Below are 18,644 nucleotides of genomic sequence, written 5' to 3'. Positions count from 1 at the left end.
AGAGAACAGATCTGTGACTGTGTGGATAATTCAAATAGATATATGAAAGCCTTTAAATGATTTTAGGAATAGCTTCAGAGAATGATCTGAAAAATGTACTTGCCTATAAAACACTGCTATGATTTTTACACCCTGACTAAGGAAACCGGTGGGTTTTATGCCAAGAATATCGTGGTTATGATAAATACTGAACTGATGTTTCATTCAATAATCTGTGAGTGTTTGGGGCCAGATTAAATACATACTTCATCTACTTTTTTTTATCCCTGGCAATCCAAAGAAGAATTCCACATGGATTTGTATGTGTGGTGGTCTTTCATGGACTCTTACAACTTAAGAACTAGAGGGGCCATTTAATTGATTCCAGGGGGCTTACATAATTTCCTAATCCAAATAGTCAATGTCTTGCACTTATAGTTAAGGTAACTGTCAAAAATATCATCTAACATTTTCAGTGTTACGTGTGACCCAGCCTCACAACTCATGGAACTTAGTATAGATGTGAACTCTATTGTATTTATTATTTCTCAAAATAATCTACACATTTAATATGATAAAACACTGTGCTCATATGATTTAAATGATTCCTCATAATCGTCCTTGTGCTGACTTCTTAAATTTTTATTGGTTATGTTCCAGACTACAAGATGGATTCTTAGAAGAAATTTAAGTTAAATCTGTGAAGGCTCCTCATTAAGCAAACAAGCTAAAGACTTATTTTATTTCTGTAGATAAAAATGTATATACATTAAAAACAAAACAAAACAAAAAACAAATGAAGCCACTGACAAACTCAGTTGTACATGATAATGCAAATGGTGGGGAATAATCCCAAATGGTTGGCTGTATAGAAATCATGAGTTTTTGGTTTGGATATATATTCTACAATTTTCCTTACTGATACTGCTCCATACGCTGTCTCAGGATACTGTGATAGATGACTGAAATGAGAGAAGGCAGTTGGGGCAAGTCAGACTGCACATTTTTTTAGTGAAAGTGAAACTAACAAGAAATTTAAATTACCTTTAGTAAATTGAAATCTAGAGATTCGTCTAAATATGCATCATCCCCTTACCATAGAAAGGTGAATAGAAGTTGAGGACACGGTACTAGGTAGCAGTTGAATTTGAGGCCTGTAAAAAATTTTTTTTAATTTTTAGTGGTTATTTAAATTAGAGAGAGAGAGTACAAGCAGTGAAGGGGCAGAGAGAAAGGGAGACAGAATCCAAAACAGGTTTCAGGCTCCGAGTTGCCAGCACAGAGCCTGATGCGGGGCTTGAACTGTGAGATCATGACCTGAGCTGAAATCCAATGCTTAACCAACTGAGCCACCCAGGTGCCCCTGTGAGTAATTAAAGACAAAGTAGATGATCATTCTGAGGATCCAAGAGTGATTCCTTTAAATGTGTATGGGAATTTCAAAAAGCATGCCATCCTAACACAACCTTTCAACCTCTGTTGTTTGGAGAGTTTCCAGTGTTCTTCAGTCTCTGTAACTGGTGACATAGAACAATTAATTATGAACACAGCGGTAAAGTCATATATATCCCCAGTAAGGGTCCCATTAGGAGAGAGATATTCCGTGATTAGTATAAAATCTAGAACTCCTACCCTTCATTGTTTTTACTCATGGTGTCATGATGATAATGTTATAATTACTTCCTATGAATTAAACAAGTTTACATTTAGATGACTAATTTATTCCTTTATTATTCTTTCTAGGTCATAAATACTCAAAGATGTGCACAGCAATTATAGTGTTACTAAAGTCTGTACTTATCTAGTGATTTAAAAATTGTTAAATTGATTGGACACATGCACCTTTTCAAACAAATTATTTTTCAGCTCAATTTCTAAATGAAAGAGTTTAAGATAAGGTATATGGAAAGGGAACATACACCTAGGATAGCAGGATATTTTAACTCTCCTCATTGTTCTGTTTTTCTATGCAAGTGCATAGGAATTGGAAATACTATAAGATACGCTGCTTTGTCACTCACAGAGCTCTATAGAGTCCTCCCGACCTGTGTGGATGCATGATTTATACACAAACTATAACCCAGGAACCCCCACAGGAACCAAATGATTTTAAGATGCCTGAGGCATTACCATTCTTCCCTGCTCAGGTTACCCAAAGTAAAAGCATCTTTTTTTTTTTTTCCTATTCTTTTTTCTCCTAGCATGATGCTGCCTCAGATCATCCCAAGTCCTTTCCCAGTACCATACCTTATTCTGGATGCAAAGTTGACAATACCTCTATTTTTGTTATGCTATATTGAGGCTATTAATAGATTTTCTCTATGATAAATAGTACCATACTGAATTACTTTGTGCATAAACTATCCTACATGGTTCACTTTAAAAGAAACCAACATAGGAGCGCCTGGGTGGCTCAGTCAGCTAAGTGTCTGACTTTGGCTCAGGTCATGATCTCACAGTTCATGGGCTCAAGCCCCGCGTCAGGCTCTGTGCTGACAGCTCAGAGCCTGGAGCCTGTCTTCAGATTCTGTGTCTCCCTCTCTCTCTGACCCTTCCCTGCTCTCTCTCTCTTTCTCTCTCTCTCTCAAAAATAAATAAAACATTAAAAAAAGAAAAGAAACCAACATAAAAATAATATCTGCTGATTTGAATGCACGAGGCATACTTATTAGACATGTGTTACTCATGTAAAATGGAAAGGAAAACATGGAAAACATTTGTCTTCTCTTCCTTACTTACCTAACTGCCTCCTTCTTTTAATTTTAAGTTCCTTGAGGGCAAGGATTATGCCTTGAAACTTGTACATTTCCTGTGAGTCCAGAATTATTCCCTCCATAATACTCAGTAAAAGTTTGCAGTCTTGAGCTGAATATAAAATGGCTTTGAATAGTCAGCAAAGCAACACCGGTTTTCCCTCCATGAGCTACAGCGCATGTGAAGGATTTCCTTGGCCCTCTTTACACACAGCATCTGTTGCCAACAGGTGATGCATTCTAGGGAGAAGAGCCTTGCCAGAGGGATTTGCCTTTACTAACATCCTCTTCCCAGATGTTTCTTCCCTGTAACATATCCTGAATTATGAGGCCCCAGGAGGCAATTGCCATCACTGAGATGACACGTCACACCTGGAATTCAACACTCTTCCCCCACCACACAATTTCCCAAAGTTAAATGTCAAATCTAAGTTTATTGCTAAGGGACTTGGTTGTTTCTCTTTGAAGACAAATATTGTGCTTAATATTAGTTTACCACTCATGTTTACCACTTTAAATATAGGTAGACATACAAAGACAAAACTAAGCTATTTTAAGATCAGATAGAATTGACAGAGTAATATAGAAAATAAAAATCATGGTCTTGTGCCGCACCATCATTTTTCTTAAATATACAAAGCTCTGCCCAAAACTGAATCAGTTTTATGTTTGAAATATGTAGATAAACGAGACCGATCTCTATGCACTGTTTTCTGTATGAAGGAGGAAAGTACTATATAACTTTTTTCTTTTTTTAAAATTAGTGGCCATTAGTGTGTATGTAATTGTGTGTGTCTTTATATATGTACATATGTACTCATGTAGTTAATAGTTTACTATTTCAAACCTGTACCTACATGCATATATCCAGATGATAGCTTTCTTTAATTTGATTGTTATTAGCTCTCCTAGTCACCAATCAAGCACACTTTTCTCCACTTTCCTCCTGGGGTATCTTAATGTCTTTATTTCTGTTCTCTATCAGTTAAGCTAAAGAGAGACTTCTGTCTGGAATGTTTTTTTAATTTTTTTTTATTTTTGCCTGGGAAGACTCACTTAAGAGTTTAATGATAATATGTTTTAAATGCCAATTAAAGAATGTCATTTAGAAACAGTTACAATGGTATATTACTTAGGAATAAGCCTTTTCCTCAATTTTAGCTACAGTTACATATAATCAAATATTTTATATTTATAATCAAATCATTCTAGGGTTTTTTTTTGTAATGGAATTTTGGTTTTATTGAAAAAATCTAAGATGGTATTCAAAGTATAGATAATTTAATTTATCCCTGTGACAAATTTTAATTACCTTTTTAAAAAAAGCTGTGAAAACACATCTATTGCATAAAGAAAGCCTAAGATTGGAACAATTAAAAGAATTCCAGTACAGGGCATATTTTTCTAAAAATTATGAAGATGCCTAATTGGCATTTGTTCGTTTTGACCTGGAACTTCAACATACTATAATTTGTATGGACTAAACTAACACTTACAGCACAAACTAGTCTTACACACTGCCAAAGTGATGAGTTGATGAAAGCATAGGAAAAGGGCAGTATTGAAATTAAACTCAAAAACCACATATGCATTTTAGGGCATGTAATAATAATAGCTAATACTGATGCCAGGTGCTTTACTAAGTTCTTTAAATACACTGGCTTATTTAATCCTCACAGCAGCTATATGGGGTTTGTGCTACTATTGTTTCCAGCTTTCAGATGAAGACAATGAGGCTGAGATATAGATATAACTTGCCCTGATATATAGATATAACACAGCTAGTAGAGAACCCAGGATTTGTATCCATGCCATTTAAGGATGAAGTGAGACTATTTGATATTTGAAAGGATATGGGCATTTTAATTGGAAGCTCATTTAGGAATTTTTTCTATCCAGCATTCCCAAAGTGTATTCCATGGTCACTGGTTTTATCAAATACTCTTGAATAAAACCTTACATAGTCTGGTACATTAGGAAAAACAAACAAACAAACATACAAACAAATAAAATAAAAACGTTTCCCCTTCATTCTTAGAGAGTTACAGTAAGCATAACAAAGATTCTAAGAAATCCCAGGATGAAGAGATCTGTTTTAACCAGTGGTTCCCAGTCTCCACTGACAAGAAGACACCTTTCAAACCATTAGGAACTGAGGCCCTTCAAGTATAAATGGATAGTAAGTCCATGCCTACTAATTGGCAGATTGAAAATTGAGGTCCCAAATACCTTTGTTATCCTGAAATCTTTTTATTAATGTTTATTTATTTATTTTGAGAGAAAGAGAGGGTGCACGTGGGCACTCACTCGCACACAAACAGAGAAGGGGCAAAGAGAGAGACAGGGAGAGAGAAAATCCCCCAAGTTCCACACTAACAATGCACAACTCAGTCCCACGAACCTTGGGATCATGACCTGAGCCAAAATCAAGAGCCAGGACACTCAACCGACTAAGCCATCCAAGCTCCCCTTACCTCCTAATCCTGTATACGTTCTATATAGAGAGCAACTGTTCTACTTTAAGTTTCTTCCAAATTTCCATTTTTATTAAATCATCTCATCAAGAAAACTGTCATTATGGTGGAGATACATAGATGGAACAGACAGATTGGCTGTATTGCAGTATCTATTACAAGTATGCACAATAAAATTTTAATTGAAGTCATATTCAGACTTTTTTGCTATTAAACAATTTGTTTATGCTGAAGTACTTAATAACTAAAAATTATAGAAAAAAATAAACCAGCCAACAAATGGAAAACTCTAGGAGAGTCCTAAGGATCCAAAGAATTTCTTTTGGGTGGTGACCATATGCTGTAAGTTTAATATCATGGAGTTGATCATATGTAGTTCAACAGAATTTTACATGTATTTTTCTGACCACTGAATGTTTTGTCATTTCAGTTCCTCCGAAGATATATGACATCTCAAGTGACATGACCATTAATGAAGGAACCAATGTCACCCTTACTTGTTTGGCCACTGGGAAACCAGAGCCTTCCATTTCTTGGCGGCACATCTCCCCATCAGGTAAAGCAGAAATATATCACTGTTGTTTGTGCCACTATTCATTATTCTCCTGTAATCTCAATGTTCAGAACCTAAGAGTCAACTTATATTTTTTTTACATCTTTTGCATGAGATAAACAGGATATGTATTTTTATACTTAATCTTTATACCTAAAGGCACCGTAGCTCACAAAAGTAAAATGAACAGCTTCTGTCAGAGCCCAGAATAGAATCTATGTCTCTTGATTCTTAGTCAAGGTTATTTTCATTTTAGTATACTGGATAATCACGTATCAATAGATTAAAAGCTCAAATGGAAATATCACAAGAGAAATATCTTCATTTAAATGTGTAAGGCTTTTATTCAGTCGTCATTCACATGTTAATAGGCCAGCATGAACTGGTAAGGTAATCAAGAGAGAATGAAATTATACAAATTATGAGGTTGCTGGGTCTAATTTCAAAATGCAGTTCAGAATCAAGGATTTGGCAGTTAGAATTAAATTTTAACTGATGAGGGATCTGAAAACCTAAGACTTGAAGTAACTTGTACAAGACCACAGAGCTAGGTGAAATTAAGGGATGTAATTTTTTTATGGGTTTCGGGTGCTTCTGCTACATTCACCTAAAGACATTAAGTCAATTTTAGGAAGTTGGTGACAATTATCATTGAAACAAAGCTGTTTTCACACCCAATCTTCACAGCATCACTAATTTGTGAAAAGATTAAATATTTGAACTATATAGCTTTGAGTTGTACCCAGGAAATAACAGTGATACTTTTAATAAATGAGATCCCACCACATACTCGATAAATGAAATCTGATTTTATTTGTCTTATAGTTTTGGTGGAAATAGCTCTAAGAAGGCTAGTGTGATGAAATTGCTTTTAAAAGAAATCAGAAAATCACCCTTCATGTAGGTGTAGAAAGAGTACAATGGCCATATCCATTTTACCTGCTAATGCTTTCTTTAGTATCACTTGTCCTTAAGTGTCTTTGAGTTCCCTCATTTTTGAAGTTGGTTTAATGAGACTTACATCATATGCTAAGTATTGCTATGAATGTGAGAAAAAATCAATAGAACAGCGTATACACTTATATAATATGCATTATGGCCCCTATATTATTTCTGAAGCAGGAGTGTGCTCTTGACTGCCAATACTTCACTCCTTAGAGCAGCTACAGAATCATAAAACTGGTATATGAGCACTGAATTAGTGACAGGACTCTCTATGGGGTCTAAGTGAGACAAACCGAGGGCCAGCACTTAGGATACATATACTTTTATCTCAAGGTCCTCATCTACATCAATTCAGACAATTCTATTGCAAATCTCATAGCCTCAGTTACCTTGAGCTAGCTGCCTACTTTCCAAAAGTCAAATGATAAAGATGCCTAGCTATTGTGAGACTCAAATAAGATAATAAGCATAAATGTGCTTTAAAAAGTATAAGGTGATATGCAAATGTATGGCTGATTCTTAATCATCTTTCCAGGGATTTAAATCTGATATGGCAATATAATTTTTGTAAGAATGAAGCACATAATCTCTATCTTCATATAACTTAAGATTAATATTTTGGACTGAATTCTTCTGCTTTGCAGTGCTTGTTATTATGCATATTCTTCTTTCTTAAGTGCTTAGATACATTTTGGTTTAATTGAATAGCGTGAATGTTGGTTAGTGAAGTTATTAGAATAATGATAATGGATAACATCATGAAGCTGAAAGAAGACAGATTGGGTTTATAAGTTAAACTGTGCATGGATTTATTTTTCTGATCCTGCCATACAGAGCAAATGAGTAAAATTAGCATAAATATTAACTATTATCCAATGAATAGCTAGACATGGCTGATATATTTATAAATGCTTCCAATAATTTCAAATTATAATCTGTTAATGATCTGTATGCAAATGCACAGCACTGTAAAGTTTCTGCTTTAAGTAACATGTCATAATTCTATTAAGTTTCTTCAACGTACATATTTATATTTAAAGAAAAATTGTAAATTCCACTGATCTGCCTACATTTTACCTAAGAAATATCAACATTTTGGATGCTTTCTTCTTTTGCTATGTCACAAAAGAAAATGTATCTCAAAATAGTGGTCACCCCATGAACAGTGGATGATATTAAAAGCATATATAGATACACTCCCTGTCTGTACTAGAAATAATGGCTGGGTTTTGTACATGTGTCATGTGTTAGTACTTTTGTTACTTCTTGCGGATTCATTCATGGTTTATATCAGTTTCAAAAATCAATTTAAAAATGTCTGGTCACAGGATAATAGTTTCACAGAGCATCTGCATATTCCCTCCCTCTCCAGATTAGATTGTGGGTTCAAGCACATCACAAACATTGCCTTAGCTCACTGCGGGTCTCATTCTACCTGTTGGTTCAAACAACACAGTGTATCTTCCACAAAAACATCTTTCTTGAGAAGTTTCTGTATGTATGAGCTTTCTTAGAGTTCATGTATGTTGATGATTTCTTTCTTTCTATATTTTTTATTCTATATCTAGGAATTAATTTCAAATTCATGTAAAAATTGTTACAGAAATAATACAAACTATGCCCTACACCTTTTATTTGGTTTAATTCATCATTTTTCCCATTTGCTTCAACATTTGTTGTGTGTGGAGTATATGGAAATTTATATATTTTTCACTGAATCATTTGAGAACAATCTGCATACTTCATGCCCTTTTCTTTCTAGTTCTGTCAATGTGCATTTCTGAAGACTAAGGGCATTCTTTTATGTGACCACAATGCTGTTTTCAGATTATGTACATTAACATGTGTATCATACTTTTGTCCCATTGCTATTCCTATCCCAATTTTGTCAATTGATGGAGGAGTGTTCTTTATGGGTATTTTTTTTCCTTCTAAGTACAAAATCCAATTATCCTGTTGTCACATCACTTTAGTCCTCTTTTTTCTGGAGTCTAATTCCTAATGTCATTACCAAACATTGATATTTTTCAGCAATGAATGTCCCATCCCCTTCTTTTTTAATAGGATAGTTTCTCATTTTGGGGTTTGACTCATGTTTCCTCATGATTAGGTTCAAGCTAATGCCCATCTGGGACTAAACAAGTGAAGTTGTTGCCTTCTCAGGGAATGATTTCCACAGGCACAGGATAGCCATCTGCCCCTAATTTGTGATGTTAATTTTGATTACCTAATCAAGGTGTCTGATTTCTGCATTGTATAGTTCTCTCTCTCTTTATCTCTCTGTCCTCTCTCTCTTTCTTTTTTACCTTCCCCATTCTACAACTAAGCAGTAGGGAGAGATTTTAAAACCATAAAATAGAAATGTCTGTTATTTGTTAACCTTGCCCTTAGATTTTGCATTATCAATGATTCTTTTGTGAACTGATCCTTTTGTGAACTGATCCTTACTCTGACGATAACAAAATGATGATTTTTCTAGCTTGAGCAATCCTGAAATCATAAACCTCATTTCCCCTATTTCTTATTTATTTATTACTTTAACTATTTATTATGGCAGAAGCTCATAGATTCCCAAGTTTTAAAAACTGTTTATAGTTCAATACTGTCTTTGGTTATTTTGATTCTCAAATGGTCCCTTATTTGGTGAGTGAAAGTCACTTCATTCTGATTCTCATGTCCTTGTGATGTGATACCATCATTTTTTTTCAATACTTTCGTACTTTCTGGCATAGCAAAATATGCCAGGTTCATCTTTGTATTTTAACTGCCCTATCTCTGAAATCAGCCATTTTACATTACTTCAAATGATTAGATACTGTATACTTGGGGTTATAATAATTATACATTGGTTTAAAATATATAACCCTGTTATTCTATTTTATAATAAAGTTATCAGAAACTCAGACATCTAGAATACTTTCTATGATATTCTATTAACCTAAAAAACTTATGTAACTTTAATGCAAAAGATTAATCATATTTTGTTTGACTTTATCTAACAATCCTAGGACAGGGCCTAGAACATAGTGTACATACAGAAGGTGATTATAGAATTAATGACTGTAAAATATTTATATCAAGCAGAACATAAGGAGGCAATTAATTGTTCTATCATGAGAAATTTAGATTGATTCATGCATCTTTATTTACATGTAATACTGTCGCTTTAACTAATCTATGAGTAACTTCTTATATACTTAGACATTTTCAAGGTTTTCACAAAACTTGTAATATAAGGTAATTTAATTTAATATAATTTAAAGGTAAGGTGATGTAATTTAATATAATTCCTAAGGGAATGATAATAATAAAGATTCCTATCTATAATTTCTTAGGCATCAGATGGTGCTAGTATAGTACTGTGATTAAGACCGTGAACATTATATCAATCAGAATTGAGTTTGAAACCCAGATCTTCATCTGATACACTGTAAAATCTTTGACAAAACTGTTAATTACTTTAAAATTTACATATAACATGGTGGTACTAATTCTGGTGGTCCAGAATTGTTATGAGTATTAAATGGAATAGTATAGAGCACTGAGCAGAGTCTGTGACTTATGGTAATATTGTGTAGTATTAGCTATTTACTACTGAAATATGTTTAAAATTTTGATCAAATGGCATCTCCAACCCTGTTTCCAAAATTTAAGGGCCTACTTACAACTCTTGTATGCACTTCACATAACTGCTCTCAAATGAGGGTACCGTGAAGCTAAAACTCACTTAAAACTTTTAGAGAACATTGACAAATTTACACAAGGCATCTGATTTTGAATATAAAGACAAAATAAAATTCTTAACCATACATCATTATATTAATAAATCTAGATCCAATCAAGAAAAAAACGCATAGGAAAAATTAAAACACTCATTTTAAAATAATAGATTGCAGATAACAAATATGAGGCATTTTGTAAGCCTCAGTCAAATTTCCATTTATTATTCGTTGCTACTTATCTTAATTTTTGCTTCCTAGTTCATTTTTATATTTTGATATCTGGAATCTCTAGGAATGTTCTCACTTTACCCTGTTGGTGTTTATTAGCTGACAAAGATATTCTTTTAGCCCTGGAGCTAAAATGTGATCATAAACACCAGATTCTATGTCTTAAACTCTCTTTTGTCTAATTTCCATATGCTTAGTGGCATGTGATGGAATATATCACCCTAATTATCCATAGAATTAAGGCTATTGCCTAACTCAAGATAAAGACTGTTTGTTCATGGCCCTTTGTCCTCATATGTTCTGGATTCCATTCATCCCTTCCCATNGTGTTTTTTTTTTTTTTTTTTTTTTTTTTTTTTTTTTTGAGAGAGTGCAGAAGTACAGGGAGGGGAAGAGACAGAGGGGGAGCATCCCCAGCAGGCTTTGCACCTTCAATGCAGAGCGTAGTGCAGGCTCCAACTGTGAGATCATGACTTGAACCAATTGGATACTCAACCAACTGAGCCACCCAGGTGTCCCTGTCAGTTCCTTATTCCATTAAATATCCTCTCTCTCCCTCCATCTTTAACCCTTTCCCCTCTATTGACTTCATCGTGTTGAAAAACTCTACTTATTCTTTTCTGAAATCAATATCCTGACACTTTCTCTTGGGCTTATGACGGGCATCTTGTTGTCGTTTTCTTTTTGCTCCCCCTAGTTTTTGTTTCCCTGTCTTCTTTTTCCTGCCTTTCTGTGTGTTACTTGACTATTTTTTAGTTCCTCTTTGTTTTATCCATAGAGTTTTTAAGTGTGTATCTTTGCATAAATTTAATAGCAGTATATCATATAAGCATAATTTATCAGTGTCTGCAGGTATCCACATTTTACTAGTTTCAGTGAAGTATAGAAACATTACCTCCATTTATTCTCCTGCTTTTTATAATAATCTTAAATATTTCTCTACATACATGAGAACTACATCAGACAGTGGTATTGGTTTTGTTTCAACTGTCATACATATATTAGAAAACTCAAGAGAAGGGAAGTATTTTGTATTTATCTATTCTGTTACTCTTCCTGTTATCTATTTAGAAAAGCTCCTTTAGCTGAGCCTTTACGATAGGTCCACTAGAGACAAATTCTCTCAGAGTAGCCTTCATCTGAGAACATCTTGATTTTGCCTTTATTCTTGAAGGATATTTCTGCTTGGGAAAGAATACTGAGTTTAATAAAACATGCACTTATTTTACATTCAAGTAGCCTTAAAATAGCCTTAAGACAATATTTGGAAATCATGTGGATTGACATATAGAACCTTTGAAAACTAAAAAAGAGTGTTTTCCTGTGCTTCCCATAAGTATTGATATGAATTTACTCCAGCTATAAAATAAATTGCATAAACTGTCCATTAAGAATATAATAGATATTACCAAACTAAGAGATTTTAAGGATTTTAAGACTGTCAAAAGAGAGTCATTTAGGTTAAACAAAGTCAATATTCCTTAGACCATGGGTTAGCAAGCTAAAGCCTGTGAGCCAGCTGGCTTCACTGTTGATTTCTGTCAATGAGGTTTGTTGTTGTTGTTTTTGTTGTCATTGTCATTGTTGTCGGAACATAGCCATGCTATCAACAACTTTACATATAGCCTATGACTGCTTTCTCAATACTACACGGCAGAGTTGAGTAGTTGCAGTAGAAACCATATGACCCACAGATACCAAATAATTTATTGTCTTTTCTTTTGAAAAAGAGTTTGCTGACCCCTGCTTTTGATACATTAAAAGAAGTTTAGGTTTTAAATTTTATTTCGTAGCTGTAAGACATAAAGGTTTAGCACATTAAAACTTATATAACCTTTAAAGAGAATTAAGACATAAATGTTAATTACTAATTATCAGAAAAAAGGTAGAAAACTGTAAAAAATGAAAATTATTAACTAAAAACCGCATGTACCATTCAAATCTACTGTTTAAAACAATTCTGAAAATGACGTGAGTCAATACAGGTACATACTGGAAGCTTTCTATTAGTGCTCTTGATTCTATTGTCATTCCTCTTTTGTGAAAGAAAGCCTTCTCTGAAATGCTCAAGTGCTGGCCAACACCAAGAATGATATGATGAAGCAGCTGTGTGTGTGATCCTTGCAAGCTGGCAGCCTGTCCCCCAAACACTGTAATTCTTTAAGTCTTTTTTCAGGTTTGCAATCCTGACACTGCACTTTACTCTTTAATGTTAGGAAGAAAAATCAAGTAAAACCAGCAATTTACACTGATGACATCTCGACAATACCAGATCTTCAGATTGCAAGCTATGGCTCTTGTTCCATTGTAGGGTTGCACTCTATGTGGAGCGTTTGTGAATTTCCATAATGGCTTTACATAATGGATAATTATATAATGAATGAATCTACATAATGATGGCAAGTTAAACTTTTACCATAGGATTGCACACCAATAATTTATAAATACAGTTAAAAGTGTCTCTTTGTTCTGAGAGTTTTCTTTATAATTTAACTTTCATTTGTCTGTTTCCAGAGTCCTCTCTACTTCTATTTAGTTAGTGGTGGGACATGAGGAATTGTTTGTATTGAGAACTGTTAATGCCTGCTATTTGAATTTAGAAAGCAAGGAAGTTTTCATTATTTTAAAACACATATAAGCCTAAACAATGAGTCTGATGATACAATGAATTGATATAAAAATTAATCCACTATTCTCAGAGGAAAGTGCTTAACCATATAAAACAGAAAACATGAACCCAACAGACATTTCAAAGCATTTTATAAAAAATATTTTTCTATTTTCTTATGGAACTTGATTTTTTGAAGGAATTGGCATTAGGAAATATGTATATATATACATATATATATATATATATATATGTGTGTGTATATATATATATATATACATATATATATATAAACTTTGTTTTGTTTTGTTTTGTTTAATTTTAAGTATATTTGAGGCTTCCGGGTGGCTCCGTTGGTTGAGCAGCCAACTTTGGCTCAGGTCATTATCTCACAGTTCATGGGTTCAAGCCCCGCATCAGGCTCTGTGCTGACAACTCAGAGCCTGGAGTCTGCTTCAGATTCAGTGTCTCCCTCTCCCTCTGACCCTCCCCTTGCTCACGTCTCTCCCACTCAAAAATCAATAAACATTAATTTTTTTAATAATTTCAGTATTATTAACATACAGTGTTATGTTAGTTTCAGAAGTACAATACAATGAATGATTCAACAATTCTGTACATGACTCAGTTCTCATCATGAGAGTGTGATTTTTAATCCCCTCCACCTTTTTCATTCTGCCCCCTGTACCTCCCCTCGAGCAATTGCCAGTTTGCTCTCTATATTTAAGAGTATTGATTTTTTGTTTGTTTCTTTTTTCCCTTTGCTCATTTGTTTCTTAAATTCCATATAGGGACAAAATGATATAATATTTCTCTTTCTCTGACTGACTTATTTCACTTGGCATTTTTACCCTCCATATCCATCCATGTTGTTGCAAATGGCAAGGTTGCATTCATTTAGGCTGTTTACATTTTAGGGATTAGATTTTTCTCGAGTATTTTTTCAGAGTGATTTCAATGTCACCTTACATGTATTAGGAAAAGGTATTACATAAATGATTATATTAAAACAAGTTAGGGCTTGTTTATAATCTTAGAAAATTCAGCTTTTAATTTGGTTGTAAATTTCATGCTAATTCATGCTGAGGTGAGACTCCATGGGTAAAATTTTCACTCATAATATTAAAATAGATTCTATATGCATCCAGAAAGATCACCAGTAGGTATTGTGAATATATAAAATGAGCCCAGTTTGGGATGCGTGAGTGGCTCATTTGGTTGAGTGACTGACTTTGGCTCAGGTCATGATCTCAAGGCTTGTGGATTCAAACCCCGCATTGGGCTCTGTGCTGACAGCTCAAGGCCTGGAGCCTGCTTCTGATTCTGTGTCTCTTCCCTGCTCCCCACCCTGCACTCATACTCTGTCTCTCTCAAAAATAAATAAACATTAAATAAATTAATTAATTAAATGAACCTAGTTAATACTTATATTAAGTGTTAATTAATGAGCACTTAGTATGCCCCAGGCACTGTTCTAACATAGGTTAACATAGAGAAGTATTATAACTTCATGGATACATTCATGAAGAAAAGAGCACGATGTTCATTTGAATCCATGTTGTACTGATCATTTGAACCCCAAGAGTCAGTGAAGATACAACTGGGTTTTATTTCTCATAAATATAAGATCATGTCCATCAAGGCTACATTTGTATACAAACAAGCTCTACTGGACTTAACTGCTGTTTCTGGCTTAACACTACAACATATGTAAGTAAGAAAAAGAAAATATGTTAATAATGATTTTTCTTTTTTTACAATTAAGAACCAAGTGTCACTGACAATTATAGACATGGGCATATGGTTGGCTTGAAATAAATTATTAGAGGAGTTATGATCTCCAGTGTAAAAGAATACGATACCCATTTTCTTCACTCAAAATCAGTATCTTGCTATTGAATTTTCATTATACTTCACCTTGTTTTAAAATTATATTTTTCTTGATTAACGTGACCATAATTAGGTACAGTCATCACTAGTGGAAAATTAAAATGATTTTAGTAATCCTGGATTATAGATCAATAAAACTATGATAAACACTTTTTACTCTTACCTTTTGTGAGCTATCTCTGTATGACCCATGATTCAGGCAAATGTATCTACATAGTAAGTACTCAATAAATATCTATTAAAGGAAATAATATTTTAGAATACAGTAAATTCTTTATATGATTAATAAATTCATATTTGCTGATTAATGTCTTAAAATTAATATGACTAGTAATTATTTTCCTTTATACCCTTTGTGAACAGATCATTTCCCCAAAGAAATTATAGAAAAATCTAATAACACTTTTATAATTTTTAAATTCCTACTAAACAAGGTACTATAACATAGTGCTAGAAAGGACATAGCACTTATACTACTTGGTTTGAAATCCTTGTTTTGCTATGTATTGCATGTATTAAACTGGACAAATTTCTTAAGCTCTTTGTGTCTCATTGTCTTCATCTGCAAAATGGAGATAATCAGAGCAATAGTAATAATAATAGTATCACAGGGCTGTGATCTAAAGGTAATGTTAGCAAGTAAGAGTTTAAAATAAAACTCAGGAGGGGCGCCTGGGTGGCTCAGTAGGTTAAGCATCCAGCTTCAGCTCAGGTCATCTCAGGATTTGTGGGTTTGAGCCCCACGTCAGGCTCTGTGCTGACAGCTAGCTCAGAGCCTGGAGCCTGCTTCAGATTCTGTGTCTCCCTCTCTCTCTGACCATCTCCTGCTCACATTGTCTGTCTGTCTCTCTCTCTCTCAGAAATAAATAAAACATTTAAACATTTAAATAATAAAAGAAAACTCAAAAAATTAAGAGCTCCAAATTCTTGGTTACCATTATTAAAATTTCTTTTACAGTGCATCTTCAGGTAAAAGTTGCTTGAGGACAGATAATGGAAGATGGTGATGATAAACACCAATAAATGCTGTGTTCTTATGTGATAAAAATCAAATAATGATTGCATTTCCAAACTTGTGAGATGCTATTTTGTATTTAGTTGTTTCCTATAGAAAACAGAAAAGGGATAGCTTTACTGAGCAACTACCACTATGACTTCTAACAACAAAGTTTGAATTATTTATTCAGATTCTGATAAATGGTGGATGGGGAATAGAGGGGAGGACAGGAAACACTATGTTTTGAAGGAGAAATAAATTTGTTTTCTTTAGTTTTATTTTTGCTGTAGGAAAAATATCCATAAAAATAAAGAACAAAAGAAAAGTCTTTCAGACAGCTCTAGATTCCTATGCTATTACCTTCATAATAAAGAAGCAAGCATCTCTGAGACTTCTGTATGATTACTAACCTAAATAAAGCCAAGGTTAAGGATACAAAGGATACTGTGACCAGGATATCAGAAATAACGATGCCCAGTTTTTCTATTTGTTATTATTATTTATAAATCCCCTAACCCAAGTTTACTGTGCAACCCGATTTCAGCTGTTAAAATTTCCAGAAATTTTATGAAATGTTTTTTATCAGATGATGGTACTTTCATTCTCTATGAAAATGTTAACAAAAGTAATTTTGTCCTAAGGGAAGAAGGTCAGCATTCATGAAATGTCCCCTAGTATAATACATAATGAAAATGTCTTATGAAATGTTGAGAGACTAATTTTGCCAGACTGACAAAAGAGACAATATGCTGTATTTATTGCATATAAACTTTGTGTGTAACCTTTCCCTGAGAGATGGAGACTAAAAAACTAGAATTGTTGTATATTTTTGTCTAACTATGGCTATATTTCACTGTAATCTTTAGACACTTGCAGAGTGTATTCTTGCATAAATCTACAGATTAATAATAAGCCATACTAAAGTCTCAAAAATTTGTTTTTTAAATATACAGGACTATGGATCTCATTAAAATAACTTTTTTTTTTTTAGGTTTTATTTTCACCTTCCTTGTTAGCCAATTTTTTTTAATGTTTCTTTTTGCATTAGGTTTGAATTTAATCCAGTGCTAGCTGTATTGTTTCTGGACAGTGCTGAAGCTCTGAAGATGTATTATACCCATGCATCATCATAGCATTGTCATTCTGAGGATATATTAGTGTAATACATCTTCAGAGCCCTCAAATGAGAAGCTGTCTGGAAGGAATGGGGTGAGGAGCAAATTCAATTCAATTACAGGACAAAAGAACTGGCGAAAGAGAAGGAGAGAACTCTCAAAGCAAGATTCTCAGTGGAGTTGATTCCAACCAGGTATTTCATGGAAGTATATTCCATTTTTCCTTTTGTGACATGACAAGGAATAATTATGGATTTTGAACACACATCTGTAAAGATAAAATGGCTTCTCAACCCTGTGTTTGACTCAGTAGACACCTGATAGCTTTTGTGAGCTGTTTAACTGATTTTTGAGAAAGTCATATAATCATTGGTATTCATTTAATATGTAAACCTAAAGTATACAGTAACTTACAGATTGGTTTATTAAAATGTGATAGGATAGGTGTAAAGGAATGTTTGCCATTCAAATAAAGTCTTAGTTGGCAATTTCTAGATTTTCAGACATAAATACAGTACCTGGCTGAAAAGTGATCAACAGGCAAGAAATGAGAAAACCAACAACTCTTCTTAGCTAGCTCTTGATTATTTCTACTGCATTGGGCTGTCTACAGGTGCCTGAGCGACTGTTGGTTAAGTGTTATGACTTTTGATTTTGGTTCAGGTCATGATCTCAGTGTTCCTAAGATGGAGCCCCATACCACTGGCCTCTGCGCCCACAGCAAGGAGCTGTTTGGGATTCTCTCAGTCCCTCCTCTGCTCATGCACATGTACATGCTTTCCCTCTGTCTGAAAAATAAATAAATAAACTTAGATTGGGCTGTCTGAAGTGATCAATAAGTCTTATTGCTAGGGTAAATTTTTCTTGAATAGCTCTCATCTGTTATAAAGCAAAGAGATTCTTAATTTTGTCATAGTACAAATACATTCAGTATTTAAAGCGTTCAGTCTGGCTTACATGTTTTGCAAAAATAAATTGCTTAGTAAAAAATACTTAGGTCATTATATAATGGTTATATTATGAATATTTATTTTACATTTATTTTCTTATAAAATCCTCTATTGAACACTTACATGTCAGACAATTTGCTAAACAGTGAATACACAGATGTAAGAGGCAAAAATATAGCTGCTAGCTTCAAAGAGTTTACAATCTTGTTGGAAGACACAGGTGAAGAGAGAAACAACTACACGTTAACTCAAGACTATGTATAAAGTCATATATGTATACGTATACATATATGTATAAAGTCATGGACTATGAATACAAGGAGGTATCTGTGAGACGCTATCTTTTTTCTTTTTTTTTTTTAAAGGTTTATTTATTTTTGAGAGAGACAGAACAGAGGAGAGACAGAGAAAGAGGGAGAGACAGAACGCA

The 18,644-nt window shown here is 33.8% G+C and overlaps 1 protein-coding gene across 1 annotated transcript in view; it reads left to right on the top strand.

Annotated features, from left to right (window-relative positions):
* Positions 1 to 18,644, top strand: part of NEGR1 (neuronal growth regulator 1) — an 837,611-nt gene that overhangs the window by 486,007 nt on the left and 332,960 nt on the right. The window contains exon 3 of the mRNA XM_077776416.1: positions 5,637 to 5,762. Within this exon, the coding sequence (XP_077632542.1) occupies positions 5,637 to 5,762 (126 nt within the window). The remainder of the gene's footprint in view (positions 1 to 5,636; positions 5,763 to 18,644) is intronic.

This window comes from Crocuta crocuta, unplaced genomic scaffold, assembly GCF_008692635.1.
Source record: "Crocuta crocuta isolate KB4526 unplaced genomic scaffold, BGI_CrCroc_1.0 scaffold342, whole genome shotgun sequence".
NCBI lineage: Eukaryota > Metazoa > Chordata > Mammalia > Carnivora > Hyaenidae > Crocuta > Crocuta crocuta.
Note: the sequence above shows the minus strand (reverse complement) of the source record. Positions and strands in the feature narration are given on the sequence as shown.